The following is a 16,693-nucleotide window of genomic DNA, read 5'->3' as shown; positions in this document are numbered from 1 at the left end:
ATTCACATTATTGTGCAATGAATCTCCAGAACTTTTCCATCATGCAAAACTCAAAGTCCTAGAGATGATCATACTAAGTAAAGTAAGCCAGACAGAGAAAGACAAATATCATACGATATCACTTATATGTGAAATCTAAAAAAATGATAAAAAATGAACTTGTTTATAAAACAGAAATAGACTCACAGACATAGAAAACAAACTCATGGTTACCAAAGGGGAAAGATGGGGGGGAGGGATAAATTAGGAGTTTGGGATTAACATATACACACTACCATATACAAAACAGATGAAGAACAAGGACCTATTGTATCGCACAGGGAACTATACTCAATATTTTGTAAATACCCTATAAGGGAAAACAATCTGAAAAGGAACATATATAGATATAGATATATGAATCACTGCACTGTACACCTGAAACTAACACAGTATCGTAAATCAACTCTACTTCAATTAAAAAAATAAATAAAATAAAAGTCTATACCCAATCAACAACAACTCTCCATTTTCTCCTTCCCCAGACCCTGGCAACCACCATTCTACTTTCTATGAGTTTGACTACTTTAGATACCTTGATTTTTTTTAATGTTGACAACTAATTAAAATTTATACCGTTCTGGGTGACTACCCATTTGTGACTGCTTGTGATTACTCAAAGCACTTCAGTGTTTCAAAAATGCAAAAGCCAGCTGATAAAACACAGGTATAGCACTAACATCAAAGTCAAGGACAAATTTTAGAGTTCAGATGTGCTTTTCTTGCCCTTACTTGTACTCTGAGAAAAAGATTAAAGCTTTGAGATATGCTTTACATGAATTCTTACCATGCCTGCTTGATGTAAGAACCACATGAGGTAGTCTTCCTGAATGTCCACAAGACTGGAAATTTCAGGAATATAAAATGTATCATATTCCACATGCGTCACTTTAAGATTTACCTGATGAAGAACAAAACAAGGACAACTAAGGCCCAGGCAACTGGTAAACGGCTTCCCATAGAACATCTCGGTATATCATTTTACCCTACTATCTCTTCATCCCTCCCCCCTCTGGCTCTTCTCTATGCTCACCTTGTATAACTTCTCCAAGAGCTTGAGCGCTGCTGTAACATAATTGTTAAACAGTACAGGAATTAAGAATGTCTTTCTTCCTCTCAGTAGATAAACCGACTGCACCTTATAGAGGTTTACCAGCTTCGTGAAGTATCTCGGGCATACCTGAGACCACCAGTTATCTTTAGAAAGAAAGGAAAGACATATTTCAACATGTGACCTTCATCAAGTATTGATGTCTTCTGCCTACTAGCTAAAAACTGCTCCAGCTAGAAGATAAGCATTAGTCTAAAATACAGTTTCCCAAAACTAACTTTAAAAAGAATCCATTAAAGCATTTCTGGAGAGAGTGGCAGCTGTACGAGAATCCTGGAGCTTTGTTATAAAGCTTTATCTGATTTTCTCCTCAAGGACTCATCCAGAAGGCTAATCTAGAAGTCCAGTTCCAAGGGCACATGTGGACAAGATGCTCGGGCACGTATTTCGGGCAGGAGCATTCACATATCCTCGTCCTTTCAGCCCTCTTCTCACCCACCACCTAAGTCCTGTAAAAAAAAACCCCAAACTTTTAAAAGTCAGGTAATATTCCTTCAAAGATTGCTATCTCTACCTCACAGTCTATTAGAACACCTGAGAAAATATGCCCCAAAGGGCTTTGGAGCTTAAAAAAAATTAAGGACTAACATCTTACTAGTGCTTTCATGATTATCTGTAGAATGGTTCCACCTTCTACAAAAGGTGGAAGCAACATAGAAAAGCCAGTGATTCCCTCCTGAGCCACACAGGTCTCTTTACTCACGGGGAGACCACACTCAAGTAACGTCCTAGTCCTTATGGAACACAGAAGTTACTGAGCTGCAGTGAATACCTAAAAAGAAGTTACCAGGAAAAAATAAAATAAAAGGAAAAAGCCAGGTGACAGACGTTCTGCATTTGATTAATAAAAACATCTCAGGCTCTACTCCCATGAGAGACACTCTCCAATTCACTGAGGAACGGAAGGTTCTTATCTCAGCAAAGTGTCCGTAGCCTGCAAAAATCAGTGTGGACTCAACTGTCCTAAAAAAGAAAAAACAAAACAAACATTTGGTAAGTCTCCATTAAGGTCATTTTCTTCCTCTCCTTTTCTGGAGACCTGTGTATCACACCCCAACTGTTCATTTCACCTCCCACCCCCTAAATTAGGTATAAGAGAAAAACAACAGATGGACACTAATCTGAGGCACTATTACCACTAGCAAGTGTAGGAGGAGAAAAAAATAAAGTCAATAATCTAACTTTGTGAATATTTAAAATCAAGATTAGTTTGGCGTAAATCATTTTCAAATAACCTAAATAACGGTTCGATTTGTTTAAACTGCAAATTAGAAATTAACAGCAAAGAAGAAAAGTTTAAGTGTTAAGGATATTAAATGGCAACCAAATAGATTCTTGCATGTCAATCCACCAGGAGCCAACGGTCACACGAATAAAATAAAAAGCACAAAACCTCTGGTATTCAGTGTAGCAAATCACCTAAGACTTTGCTGGGGTTTGTATCCAGCCGCAGAATGGCCATAGCCAGGGGAATAGTCAACGTTATGTAATACTTAGAATCCTGGAGCAGGGGAAACTCGGGGTAGTATTAAGTAGATTCTCATTGCTTCAACATCTGGTGGTGAACTTGACAACTGAGGAATCAGGCAACTTTCAAAGCTATTTAAGATCTGCATGAGAGAAAAGAGTATTGAGAAATTCAAACACCTGAGATCTAGTTACCTGATCTCTAAATTCATAAACTATTTGAGAGACTCTCAACTCTCATTCATTCAGTATGTACTCAAGACCCTCTATGAGCCAGGCACTGGTCTGGGCACTCAGGATACATCAGTGAAAAAGAAAAAGCCAAAGATCTGTTGCTCATGCAGACCTTACACTCTGGGGAGCATTTCCTTAGAAAAACTTAAGCCAGAGAGAAAGTTAAAGTAGGTCAAATTCCCAAAGTGAATATTTACAGAGTTATGATTTATACAAGACTTCTGCCTTTTCATCCTACTCTTTCTTTTCCTCTTGAAAGTCAACTATTTCAATGCAAAGTGCATTTTTAAGCACGCACTTTGTAAAAGTAAAAAAACATACCTGTTCTAGAATCAGGGAGTGCTGAGAGTTCATTAACTTTCTCAAATAACACTCTAGTTGAGTTCAGGTCAATCCCAGGGATTTTGGGACTTGTTTTAAAATGCTCATCAATCCTAAACAAACAAAAACAAAAATATGTATAGCACAGGGAACTCTACTTAATGCACTGTGGTGACCTAAATGGAAGGAAATCCCAAAAGAGGGGATATATGTATATGTAAAGCTGAATCATCTGTTGTACAGTAGAAACTAACACAACATTGTAAAGCAATTATACTCCAATAAAAATTAATTTTAAAAAAATATGTATAAAAGAAAAACAAGCAAACACTCTGATAGGTAGGAATTATAAAGCTGTCAACAAAATACATACTCTACATACTGATCAGATGATCAGATTTAAATCTGACCTGGCGGACCAGATGCACAAAAACATTAACTTTGGGGAAAAACGACAGAATAAATCTCTCTAGAATCCCTTTTCAAGATGATCTTAAAATTTTCAACTCTTGGGCTTCCCTGGTGGCGCAGTGGTTAAGAATCCACCTGCCAATGCAGGGGACACGGGTTCAACCCCTGGTCCGGGAGGATCCCACATGCCGCGGAGCAACTAAGCCCGTGCGCCACAGCTACTGAGCCCGCGCTCTAGAGCCCGCAAGCCACAACTACTGAGGTCTGTGTGCCTAGAGCCCGTGCTCCGCAACAAGAGAAGCCACCGCAGTGAGAAGCCAGTGCACCGCAACGAAGAGTAGCCCCCGCTCGCCGCAACTAGAGAAAGCCCGCGTGCAGCACACGAAACCCAACACAGCCAAAAATAAGTTAATTAATTAAAAAAATATTTTTCAAGTCTTTTTTCCTTCAAGTCAAAGTACAAGGATCATCATTTCAATTTGAGGCTGTCTTGAAATTTATATGCACAGTGTTATTTTCCTGATTGACTTTTGTATTTTTGACTCTTTCTGTCATTGTGGTACATTGAACTAGACGTAGATGCTATGCCTAGGTGCAAAAAACATCCCTTGTGCAAACTGGCCCACTCATCAACAAATGCCAAGTTTAAAGCAAGTAGTTTTTAAAAAAATCAGATCTACAATAAATGCACAGTTAATGCCTCGCTCAGTTAACACAAGGGATACGATTACATTCACTCAAGACTAATTTCACTGCTACTGTTTTTAACTTCCGAGCAACTAATCATTTTCTAACCCTTAAATAAAGTCTTTAGTTTTTTAGAGACTTGGAGAATGTCTCTTTTAAAATTCCCACTCTTGAACATACCACATCTGCTAATTACAAAAGAACTATCTATTTGCAAAACAGCCTTCTGTTTATGCGTAACAGACACATTCAGATAGTTTTAATACCATCTGACATCACTGTTTTAATCTATAAAAAATAAGTAGAGTTTCTAACATTTGAAAAAAACCGTAATTATATGTATTGGAACCTAAGTGGTCAAACAAGAGGAGTAACTTAGACTTTGTTTGTTGGATCTTTTGTTACTGCTGTTCTAAAAATAAATTTGCCCAAAACATAGAAATTAACTCCAATGTCCCATAGGTAACGTTCCATATGCTTAGAAGTACCTTCTGCTATGCTGTTAAGAAAAAACAAAATATTTTATCTACATGTATTTATGCTTTGTTAAACTGGATCTTCATTTTCACTGGTTTACTACGATGTATTTTACATAAAGCAGGAGGAGCAGAACTCCAGAAATAGCACCAAAGTCCATTTAAAAAAAAAAAAAGGTTTTACCCACAAATCTACAGAATCCATGATACTAAGGATGGATAGCCTAAGAATCCGGCCAAGAGCCATTCCCAACTTTCATAAAAGCTGTGCTTCTAGAATAAGATTTCTCAACCTTGGGACTACTGATTTTTGGGGTCGGATAATTCTCTTCTGGGTGGGTGGAATTGTGAGATGTTTGGTAGCATCTCTGGCCTTTGCCCACTAGATGCCAGTCGTATATTCTCCACCACTGTAACAACCAAAAAATGTCACTAGAGATTGCTGAATGTCCCCTGGGAAGCAAATCAGCCTGGTTGAGAACCACTATTCTAAAAGATCAACGTTAGCACAATACAGAATATTTTTCCCTGGAGGAAAAGCCTAAGGATTGACTCTGAAATGAACTGGATGAGCTCATTTCAGTTGCCCTAATGATACAAGTAAATGACTTCGCAATCTTTAACTGTAACTGAACAGAGTTTCTGAAGCAATCTCTTGCAACCCAGTTAGGGACAGAATTTGGGGCAGGGATGGAGCGGGAGATGAGATTCACACACAGAACTGAAGTCTAAGTGTTTATGGGATTTCATTAGCCTTGCCACTGGCAGGAAAAGGATAGAAAGATGGTCAGGACTTGGGATCACCAAAGATCAAAACCTATGACAAGACCCTTCTGCTGCAGCAAGTTCCTGAGGGGGATATTTGCAGAAGGGATAAGGCCCAGCCAAGAAACATTATTTACAAGCTGGGAGTTCAGGCCAAATGTAATTTCCTGGTGGGCTGGGCTGGCCCTGAGTCCAAGGAGTCCCTGAAGCCTCCTTGGAACTTTTTCCCTAAATTCACTCTTTTTGAGAAAAGAAAAAACTATGGGAAAGCAAACCAAAGAAACCAAGGAGATTATTTAAAGAATTAAGAATTTAGGAATAAATACGATTAACATTTTGGAATGCCCTGAAAAATCTTACTTCTGACTACACAACCCTTTCTGAGATGCCGTCTCTCTCTCTGGTAACCTGCTTCTCTGCCAACCAGGCACGAATCAGGATCACTCTTCCTGAGGTCCTCTCGCTCATCATCACTGGGCGTTCCAATTTCTCTGCAAACCACTGGCTTATCATCATTGGGCGTTCCAATTTCTGTGCAAACCACTGGCTCATCCACTGGATTAAGGCCAACCACCATCAAAGAGAACAGAAGTCTAGGGGCTTCCCTGGTGGCGCAGTGGTTGAGAGTCCACCTGCCAATGCAGGGGACCCGGGTTCGAGCCCTGGTCTGGGAAGATCCCACATGCCGCGGAGCAACTAGGCCCGTGAGCCACAACTACTGAGCCTGCGCGTCTGGAGCCTGTGCTCCACAACAAGAGAGGCCGCGACAGTGAGAGGTCCGCGCACCGCGATGAAGAGTGGCCCCCGCGCGCCGCAACTAGAGAAAGCCCTCGCACAGAAACGAAGACCCAACACAGACAAAAATAAATAAATAAATAAATAAATAAATAAAAAGAGAACAGAAGTCTTTCACGGCCTTTGCTGAGTAAGTATTTGCATCACATGTGGGTTTTTTTTTTTTTTTTTTAAGACTCTAAATCACTTACTTTTTCTCAAGAAAACTTCCATTCCAACAGGCTGCAGAAGATAATATCTGAATGACACCGCTGCTCAGGAAGAAAAAGGGAGGGAAGCCTTTAATAATTACAAATAAATGGTTGTTTAAGCATCAGCAACAGGTTTAGTCCTCTATTCCAGGGTTTCATTAACAGCTGCTTTTTCTTACCCAGGTGAAGCCTTGGAAAACGTACATTGCTTTAGAGAAGCATTGTGTCATGTCTCAAGATGGACAAGAGCGTAAGTTTTCCGTAAGTCATGTTAAAATAAAAAGACAGCATCAAAGCTACCAAAAGAAAACTCTTGGGCCTAAGAATAATGATCTTGAACGTTCTTTTCCCACCAATCATCTAAGACACTCCCCACCTCACCTCCGAAAGTGAACGCAAAATAAAACCAAAAACAGAGAAGCTGAGCTGCTATTTATCAAGCACAGAAAGTATCTTTGTCAATTAATAACCAAACAAGTACTTCCTTCTATTTTGTTGCCCATCTGAGAAAGAAACTAAAAGTAAGTGAAATAAGTGTTTATTCCTATTACCTAGATTACATAGTTTCTGAGGAAACCGCTAGTTTCTGAGAACCCAGGGTGAAACTGCAGTCCGGAACCCCGGACTCTCTTATTTAATATAAGGAAAAGGGAAGGAATAAAACAAATATTCGGTTGAGGAGGGGATCACAGTAACTTCTATTAATCAGAGAATCCGGGTCAGGAAAGATCTTTAGAGACCATTTCTTGCATCCTGTCCTTTTGTAAATAAGAAAACTAAGAATTGGTAAAGTGTCAAGGTCCCAGCCAAGGAGGTCTCAGTCCCCCCACCCCTCCCACGGTGAGTCTAGTCCCCCAGCCCCTTCCCTGCCACCTTCCAGCCTGAGCGTCCCAGCAGAACCACCCAAAGCTAGAGGGATTCGGAGGACCGCCATGGAGCTGCTCTAGGGCATTCCCAATGACCCTCCACTCAAAAAGCTGCCACCTGGTGTGCCCAAAGTTTAGGGCCCTGGGCATTTGCTCCACTACGATCTCTATCATAAAGCAAGATGCTTTATACACATTTCTGGGAACCGTCACCACCTAATATTCAGCCTGATTCATTCATTCCCAAGAATGAGACTCTGCAGAAAAATGGAAAAGCTGAGGAAAGCCAATAAAATGTGTAAAAATGTAAAAAAAAAAAAAAAATTCTCTTTTAAGAATGAAATAAACTTGCTGAAGGGCCTCAAACCTTTAACTGTACTTTTTTCTCTACTTGACACCGAATTACTATCTCAACTGATCATTTTGAATGTGAAAATGCTAAATTACTCAGATTAGGTAAAATAAGGCTGTCTTAGATTTGGGATGCTTTGGGATATGCATATGAAGAAACTCTTGGAGTTAAACAATAACACTGAGCTTTCTTAGCAGAAAGGCCAACCCAGGCCTTCATCAGTCAGGATTAAGATCCAAACAAGGGAGGTTGAGGAATACATTCTGTGAGAAAATGGGGGAACAACCTATTATGTTATCTGGGTCTAAGGGCACCAAATCCTGAATAAACATGTGCCCAAAAAATGATTCCCTAAAATGTAAAACTCCATTTATCTTCACAACCTCAATATGGAAGTAGGGAAAACCACTAAGCTAGGAAGTTCCAACACACTTTGAAAAAAAATGAAAACAAGCAACCACGTACTTGATTGTATTTGCGTTGTTGTGTTCTGAGAGTTTTTGTCTCCAAACTGCTATGGTTTCATCATTTATTAAACTGGTGTAATGGGCTTGGTTCATCATCCTGAAGTCAACAGCAGGAGAAGAATTCTGAAGGATTAAATGTAACAATAAAAAAGAGAAACTGTGTAATAGCATGGATCTTTTCTCATCTCCCTCTCCCCAGATGTTCCCCGCTTGGTGCTTCACTTACATACAGGAGCTGGGGTGCACTGCCAGATCCTCCCACCCTTCAGGATGGGGGCGCTCCCTCCCCCAGCTGCCGAGAGAGTACACTCCTGAGGGCTACCAGCTGTGCTGCCCTGGGCTAGTGCTTTGCTCCTTTCCCACCCAGCAGCTGGTGGGGGCGTGGTACCAGGACCCAGCCAGTCCCCTTGCCTCCAGCAGGATTTAAACCTGTAAGATTCCTCGGGGAAACAGACTCTGAGCCTGAGATTTATGTTTGGGGGCGGCGGTTGCTTTAGAACCACGTTTCCTTAGGGAGGAAGGAGGCGGGATTGGGCCGAAGGAGAAGCTGAACTGCAGAGCCCTCAGCCAATCCCATGGGGAGCTCTGGAGTTGGGACGGCCCTTCAGCACACTCCCCAGAGACACCAAACCAATACGACTTCCTCAGGCTTCTTTCCCGCTCTGCTTTGAATCACCATAACATCAAGGCTTATAAATTACTCATCATTTGCCATAACTGTTGACCAAACTCCAACAAAATGTATTATATAAAGTCAGAGTTCAGTGACAACCTGTATTGCAAATCATCCATGAAAACGTAATGCCTCTTAATGTCTTGCTCAAAGTATAGAGCTATAAATTTATAAGAAAGGTAACAAAAAGGACATGTCAATAATGGCCTTGAAAATCCCAAATGCTGCCCAGCACTGTACTGTACGTCCTTTCTTCAGTGAGATTAAAAAATAATAATAATATAAGCACTTCTATTTCCTAAAATTGTTCTTTTTCAACTTATTTTCCCCAAATCCTGTTCTTGATCTAGAACTAAGAAAAAGTTGAAAGTGCTTTATGCCTCCTGTACTTGTCACTAAAAAGGAGGAAAAAAGTAATATTAAAGCATTAACCAGATGATCATTTTTTTCTCCTTTGTACCTGCACATGAAAACACAACTTTCTGGGGACTTCCCTGGTGTCGCAGTGGTTAAGAATCCGCCTGCCAATGCAGGGCATACGGGTTCGAGCCCTGGTCCAGGAAGACCCCACATGCCGCGGAGCAACTAAGCCCGTGCGCCACAGCTACTGAGCCTGCGCCCTAGAGCCCGTGAGCCACAACTACTGAGCCCACGTGCCACAACTTCTGAAGCCCACGCGCCTAGAGCCCATGCTCCACAACGAAGAGTAGCCACCACAATGAGAAGCCTGTGTGCTGCAATTAAGAGTAGCCCCCGCTCACCGCAACTAGAGAAAGCCCGTGCGCAGCAACGAAGACCCAACACAGCCAAAAATAAATAAATTAATTAATTAATTAAAAACAAACAAACAAAGAAAACACAACTTTCTGAGTAAATTTTCTCGGTTATTTTCTCAGAGTTATGAGTTTAGATATCATTATAAGGGGAAAGGAGAAGGGCATGTAACAAATCAGAGATGCTTGTCAAAGTTTATGATCATCTGTTCTTGATAATTATTTTACGAAAATGACCACAGACATGTATTGAGAGAACAAAAGCCGTCTTGGGGGCTTCCCTGGTGGCGCAGTGGTTGAGAATCTGCCTGCCAATGCAGGGGACACGGGTTGGAGCCCTGGGAAGATCCCACGTGCCACGGAGCAATTAGGCCCGTGAGCCACACTACTGAGCCTGCGCATCTGGAGCCTATGCTCCGCAACTAGAGAGGCCGCGATAGTGAGAGGCCCGCGCACCGCGATGAAGAGTGGCCCCCGCTCGCCGCAACTAGAGAAAGCCCTCGCACAGAAACGAAGACTCAACACAGACAAAAATAAATAAATAAATAAATAAATAAAAAAATAATTTAAAAAAAAAAAAAAGCCGTCTTGGATTACATAGAGAAAACCTATAAGACAAAGCAGACACTTGAGAACACACAAACGAGACTGCCTTGCCACCATGGTCTTGCAACCCACTGTCATTATGTAAATTTTAATTACTTCCCCCATTCAAGGGGTAGCTGAACATAGACACTAACACATACTTACAATAAAATATAAACAAAGAACTATTCTGTCAGTCTTCATTGCAAGTCCAACAAACCACAGATGCCTTGGATGCAGTACAACCTCAGAATCACATAAAGACTCAAGAAAAAGCATCGATTTTCCATACCTTAGAATTACATACAGCCCCAAAAGAAAAAATTGGTCTAGGTCAGTGTTTCCCAACTGTGGCTGCACTTTGGATCACCAGAGCTTTCAAAACTCCCGACAGCCAAGCCACACTCTAGACCAGTTAAATCAGAATCTCTAGAGACATCAGCGTCTTTTTAAGACTCCTAAGTCTTAGTCAATAATTACGTAATATCTTTGTACGGTGACAGATGGTAACTAGACTTCTTGTGGTGACCATTTTGAAATTACAGAAATATCATATCACTATGTTGTGTACCAGGAACTAAAATAGTGTTGTAGGTTAATTATACTTCAAAATCAAACAAACAATACTTTTCTAAGTCATATTCTATTTTTAGTTTCTTTTTTCTTTGTTATCTTACATTTTTAACGCATACAACCTTACAGTTGTTTAAAATTTAACCTGGAGAATTTAATTTCTCCAACAATATGCTACTTTCACTTCCTTCTCATCAACGTTTTGTTCTCCAGTCCCAACAGGGTTAATCACAGTAAATTTAAAAGCCAACTACAAATATCAGATACCATATTTACAAAAGAAATGAAACAAAATTTTATGTTGAATTTCACAGGAAAATTGAAGTTGGTTAATCAAGCCAGTTTCATAGGGAAATGAATACTTCAAACTCTACTACTGGTGGACACAAAGTTATTATCCTGCAGAGATTCAGGGCTTTTCATATTTCGCTTTATTAGCATCTTAAAGGAACAAAGAATAGCCTCAGCTTTTCTCCAGGTTTCTCTGTGAAGCACTGAAGCTGGTCCTAAAATAGGTCTAAAGCAACAGTTCCAAATCACCCCAGATGGCTGCACTCAACAGAACTTTCTCCAGGATCCTGACCTGGAAAATATCCAATTGTCAGTTTCAGCTGTCCAACCTGCAGCCTCAGACCCCACCGCAACCTTTAATACCAAAGTCCTAGAACGATACTGACCAGAAGGCAAGAACATTGCACACTGAAAGATGGCGAAGTATCAGAGTAAGGCGGAGAGTTCCCAGCAGCGACAAGGCCCCTTGTGTCCACAGACCCTCATTTTCTTTCCAACCCATTCTGATTCCTTTGTCATCACCGAGGGCCCTTCCCTGCTCCTCCAGGGGAAGATAAGGACCAATGCACTACCTACGGTTGGTCCTCCCTAAGTGCTTGTGTGGACAGGGGAGGAGAGGGGCAGGGAGGGAGGGAGGAGAGGGGCAGGGAGGGAGGGAGGAGAGGGGCAGGGGAGGGGGTGGAAGGCAGGAAACGAATCTGTGCTGCTGATTTCAGACTGGTATCTCTCGTCCAGAAGAGGGGGATGAACTAAAGCCCTGTCACAGATACCTGGCCCACGTTCTCTTCGACCTCCACCCCTGAAAGAATGTCATTCTTCCTGACTCACCCACCACAGTGATGCAGGAGGCAACCAGAGGGAAATTTTAGTGTGGTGCTACGAGCGGATGATCAATAACAGAGGAGAGCTGAATACTGTGGCATCTCCTAGACCTCGTGTAGGCTCAGTCACATCAAACAAACCCAGAGAGTCCTCAGACACCCAGCATTTGTGGCTACGTAACAGGGGAGGAAAGGATGGAAAGTCAAATAATCCCAAAGTGAGTGTGAACTCTCTAAGGCCTCCTTAAATCTCCTGTGGGACAAATCCAGATGTAAATAAATAATTTTCAATTATAAATGAGAACTCTGTGATTAAAATACCAAGAAAATTACTGGCACTTCAAGGAAGCAAAATGGAGATTACCTCAAGGTTTAGTTGGCTTATTTTAATATAATAAAATTGGTAGAAACAAAAAGTAACGTTGCTCTCATGTAATTATTTATCAAAATAAATATTGGTTCACCCTTATTCCACCCCCAAAATAACAGTCAAAAGAAAATGTTACCTCATATTTGGAGCAAAGTACAAAAGTCTGGTCTCCTCCAGAGAAGATCTGCTTAACAATATGATATTTAAAGCGATCTGTCAAAAAAATTTTCAAGAGCATATTTTTCAACAATTAACGTTTTTCCTTGATCCCCTTTTCTAATATTCCACAATATGCTTCAGAACGGTTTCCTATCCATTTAATAATTATGTCCGAAAAGTAAGAGACCTCCTCCCCGGGCTCTCTTCCCAGGACTGTTTCTACTTCAGTTAAAACTAAACATATAAAACTGTACCTTCCACTCTGACCCTCCCTCCCTCCCTCCCTCCTACTGCCAGCTAGTCCTGACCTCGTTTCTGTTTTTCATTCTAACTCTGTCATGCCACTGCCCTGACGTTTGAAACGGTCACTACCATAAACCGTAACATCTGCTAAGAAATCATTCGGCACCTGAGTGTGGCGGTCTGCAGCCCCTTCAGGATGCAGCTTGCCTCCGAAGGACCTCGACATCCTACCACCCGCTCTGCCTCCCATCATACTGCGTCCGTGCTGACACACCCCTGCCACCACCTTGCTTTTACTTCTCACACACCACACTACCTCCTACCTCCACGCCTCCTCCTCTGCCTCCCCCAGCGCACACCGCATTCGCCATAAACGGCGCCTCCTAGAGCGTAACTGGAAAGGTGCTCCTGGAATGTGCGATTCCACGGTACTCACCACCGCCCACCCACTCACAGCCCTCTACCTGGCTAACTGCAAATCATCCTTTAAGACACAGCTCAGACTTCCTCTAACCGGAATACGCCTTGATGCTTTCCTCTGTGCTCCCACATTACCAGGAAGGTTCCTAAAACCACAGCATTTACATAACAAATTGAAATTTACCTACTTTGGCAAACATCCAAGCACAGATTTATGGTCACGTAAGTTATGCGGTAATTAAACTTCAAAAACCTTGTGGTTTCAAATTAACCCATAAAATGTTTGAGCTTTTTTACATTGGTGGTATTTCTTAAATATATGCATTCCTAACAGGCGTACAATGCCTTAGAGAAAAAGAAATTTACAAATGACAGAGAAGAGGACACCAAGCCATTCTTTCACTTTGGGGAACATCACCTAAACAAAATCTTGTTTATTTTACAGTTTAAGTTCCACTACATTTTTAGATGCTTATATGTTCCTTCCATAAATATTTATTCAGTTAGAAGTTTGTGCCAGGCCCTGTGCTATATGCCAGGTTTATAAAGGGGAAAAGACTCCATCCCTGTAGTTAAGTTTCTTATAATCCAGTAGGAAACCTATGATTGTTATTGTTAAAATAAAATTCTGATCAAGCCAGAAGTGTGTCATTTTATAGTCTTCAAAATCAAAATTAATTAATTAATAAATCACACTTCTTTCTAATGACTCTCCAGCTGCATTGAAGCTTCTGGATTTATTATTTCAAGTCACTCTTACTGAGTGACTGCCTTATTTTGATTTCTAATGAAATGGAACTATTTTGAAACTAAATGGAACAAAATTCAACTATTTTTGAAGAGAAGGAAAAAATGGCATGAAAAGAAATCATGTCATGTTTTCACCAAAATAGCAATCATAAAGGAAAGGTAACACAGTACAGGCATGAAGAGCACAGGCTTTAAGATTCACAGATACAGAGAACGAACTAGTGGTTCGTTCGAACTAGGGTGGGCAATATAGGGTTGGGGCGTGGGAGGTACAAACTACTTGGTATAATATAGGCTATCATGATGTGTTGTACAACACGGGGAATATAGCCAATATTTTGTAATACCTGTAAATGGAGTGTAATCTTTAAAAACTGTATAACATTTTTAAAAATTAAAAAAAAAAGAACACAGGCTTCAGAATGAGGCAGACCTGGCTTTAAATCCTGTTCCCCGAATCTGTATCATCTCGGGCAAGTTACTTAACCTCCGTAAGACTCAGTTTCCTCATCTCCAACATGGAGATAATAACCACTAGTTCTTAAGGTTGTTTGCAGTGCTTAGCATGGTTATGGAACTTGGTTAAGCATTCAGTAAACGTGAACTTTCATTATCAGCAACAATAATAAATAAAACGTACACACCACCACCACGGTCCTTAGGGCCAAAATTACACGTTTTGCTTTATTCTCTAGGATCTCAACTATAGAGCCTCATGCATAGTGAGTACTCAAATACTTGTTGATTGATGTTAAAATATCTCACATTCATTCCTTCCAAAAGACCTCAAGGTAAAAAATAAATACGTGTTCTATAAACAACTGTTTTGAGCATTTGAAATACCATTAAATTCTAATAAAAATCACTCTTACCAGCTCTGGCTGAAAGCTGGCCACTATGGGCGGCCCAGTAACCTTTCACAGGTGATGGGCACTTGACATTACAAGTGTGTCCAGTTCCTAATTGACCTCTTGCTCCACAACCAAACGCATAGATGAGTCCAGAAGAAGGCACAAAGGCTAGGGTGTGTTGTCTGGGGGAAAATAATGTAAATTAACCCATCAGCATCCCTTCTGATACGGATGAATACACACTCTGACTTTTCACTTCCACATGGGAGCACTGCAATTCCCACGGGTGCCCCTTGTGTTCACAGGTGCCTGTTTCTGCAGTGCTGGCTCTTCGTAACACCATCCTTCTCTGATCATCTAGGTCATCGGGATGATGGCAAGACTCGGAAAGAGCTGAAGGCCTGCTGCATCTGGGATGAGTGGGAAGAGGCGGGGTGGACCAGCAAAATTTCCAAGACATTCTTTGAGGCTCTCTCACTTTCCTCTCTTCATGTCTCCCACACATCGCGCTATTCTTTACCCCGAAGAAGCATCCTGGCCCCAGGCGGCTCTGCTTCTCTAAAACCCTTCCTCGCCACACCCTGCTCAGATCGGACTCTCTCCAAGCTTTCACCATAGGTGTGCATGCAGTTAAGATTTCTTAAAATGATGGTGGCTGGGTCTAACCACATTCTCCATCACTACAAAGACAAGATCCATTTCTGGGTCTTAACAGTTATGGGGACGCTCTTAGGAGCACTCACCTGCCACAGGCAATCTGAGTGACTTCACTGCCCATCAGCTCCAGGACTCTTCTGGGATTAACCTCATCATTCATGGAATCATGTCCAAGTTGCCCACAGGAACCAGCACCAAAGGTAAACACACCTCCACTCTAACAAGGAGCAAACACCACATGACTGCACTGTGTCTCTGAGTTTGCGTACACTCCTTTAGCCTCTGTATACAAAATTCATTATCACAACCGTCTGTATAAGAACGCTACACTCGCTTGGTACTTAGCCAAATCACTTCTTTGGAACGTTGATTAAATGGAAAAGTAATTTAAAAAGAACTTAAGGCTACACCTTTATGGAATAAAGACAGTACTGCTCAAGGGAATGTGTGCCATCTATAAATTCTGAAAGTTGTTTAAAAGTACAACGATGTGTTAATAAGAAGGAAAACAAAAGAAGAAGAAAAAGATAGGTGAAATGAGATGATTTTGCATGATCATTTGTATGTAAGAAATTAAATGTTCCACAGATTCCTTGGAAAGTAAGATCTTTTTAGCAGCTGTACTTGAACAAACGCTAAGGCATTTTATCAAAGTGAATCTATAATAGTATTTGTTCGACATGAAAATACCTTCTCGTTCTCTCTAGATGTAACTTTTAGAAGCAAAAGAAATAGGTAGATAATTTTAAGACATTAATTACATTGTTCTTTGTTTTTTACAAATATTTAAATGGCTTGTTTTAAAGGAACACAGAATATTGCTATATATATTTGAAAGTTATATATACATTGAACTATCTTTTTAACACCAAAATATATATATATATATATATATTTTTTTTTTTTTTTTTAATTGGAGTATAGTTGCTTTACAATATTGTGTTAGTTTATACTATACAGCAAAGTCAATCAGCTATACGTATACATATATCCCCTCTTTTTTGGATTTCCTTCTCATTTAGGTCACCACAGAGCATTCAGTAGAGTTCCCTGTGCTACACAGTAGGTTCTCATTAGGTATCTATTTTATACATAGTATCAATAGGGTGTATTTGTCAATCCCAATCTCCCAATTCATCCCACCCCCCTCTTCCCCCTTGGTATCCATGCGTTTGTTCTCTATGTCTGTGTCTCTATTTCTGCTTTGAAAACACCAAAATATTAACAGTGATTCTTTTTGAGTTAGAATCCTTCTTTATTTTACAGTTAGTCCATAATGAACAGGAACTACTTCCATAATAGAAAAAAATCACTTTAAGAACAAATTTATGCCAAAGAAATGCCA

At 40.7% G+C, this 16,693-nt stretch overlaps 1 protein-coding gene across 1 annotated transcript in view; it reads right to left on the bottom strand.

Moving 5' to 3' along the window:
• The window catches only part of HERC3 (HECT and RLD domain containing E3 ubiquitin protein ligase 3), a 140,199-nt gene that overhangs the window by 70,973 nt on the left and 52,533 nt on the right, over nt 1-16,693 (bottom strand). Inside the window, 11 exon segments of the mRNA XM_036852919.1 lie at nt 827-940; nt 1,073-1,236; nt 2,570-2,672; nt 2,674-2,760; nt 3,173-3,211; nt 3,213-3,285; nt 6,498-6,557; nt 8,181-8,305; nt 12,405-12,481; nt 14,713-14,873; nt 15,435-15,565. Of these exon segments, the coding sequence (XP_036708814.1) occupies nt 827-940; nt 1,073-1,236; nt 2,570-2,672; nt 2,674-2,760; nt 3,173-3,211; nt 3,213-3,285; nt 6,498-6,557; nt 8,181-8,305; nt 12,405-12,481; nt 14,713-14,873; nt 15,435-15,565 (1,134 nt within the window).

The sequence above is a fragment of the Balaenoptera musculus genome, chromosome 5 (assembly GCF_009873245.2).
Source record: "Balaenoptera musculus isolate JJ_BM4_2016_0621 chromosome 5, mBalMus1.pri.v3, whole genome shotgun sequence".
NCBI lineage: Eukaryota > Metazoa > Chordata > Mammalia > Artiodactyla > Balaenopteridae > Balaenoptera > Balaenoptera musculus.
This window is presented reverse-complemented; position numbering and strand designations above follow the sequence as displayed.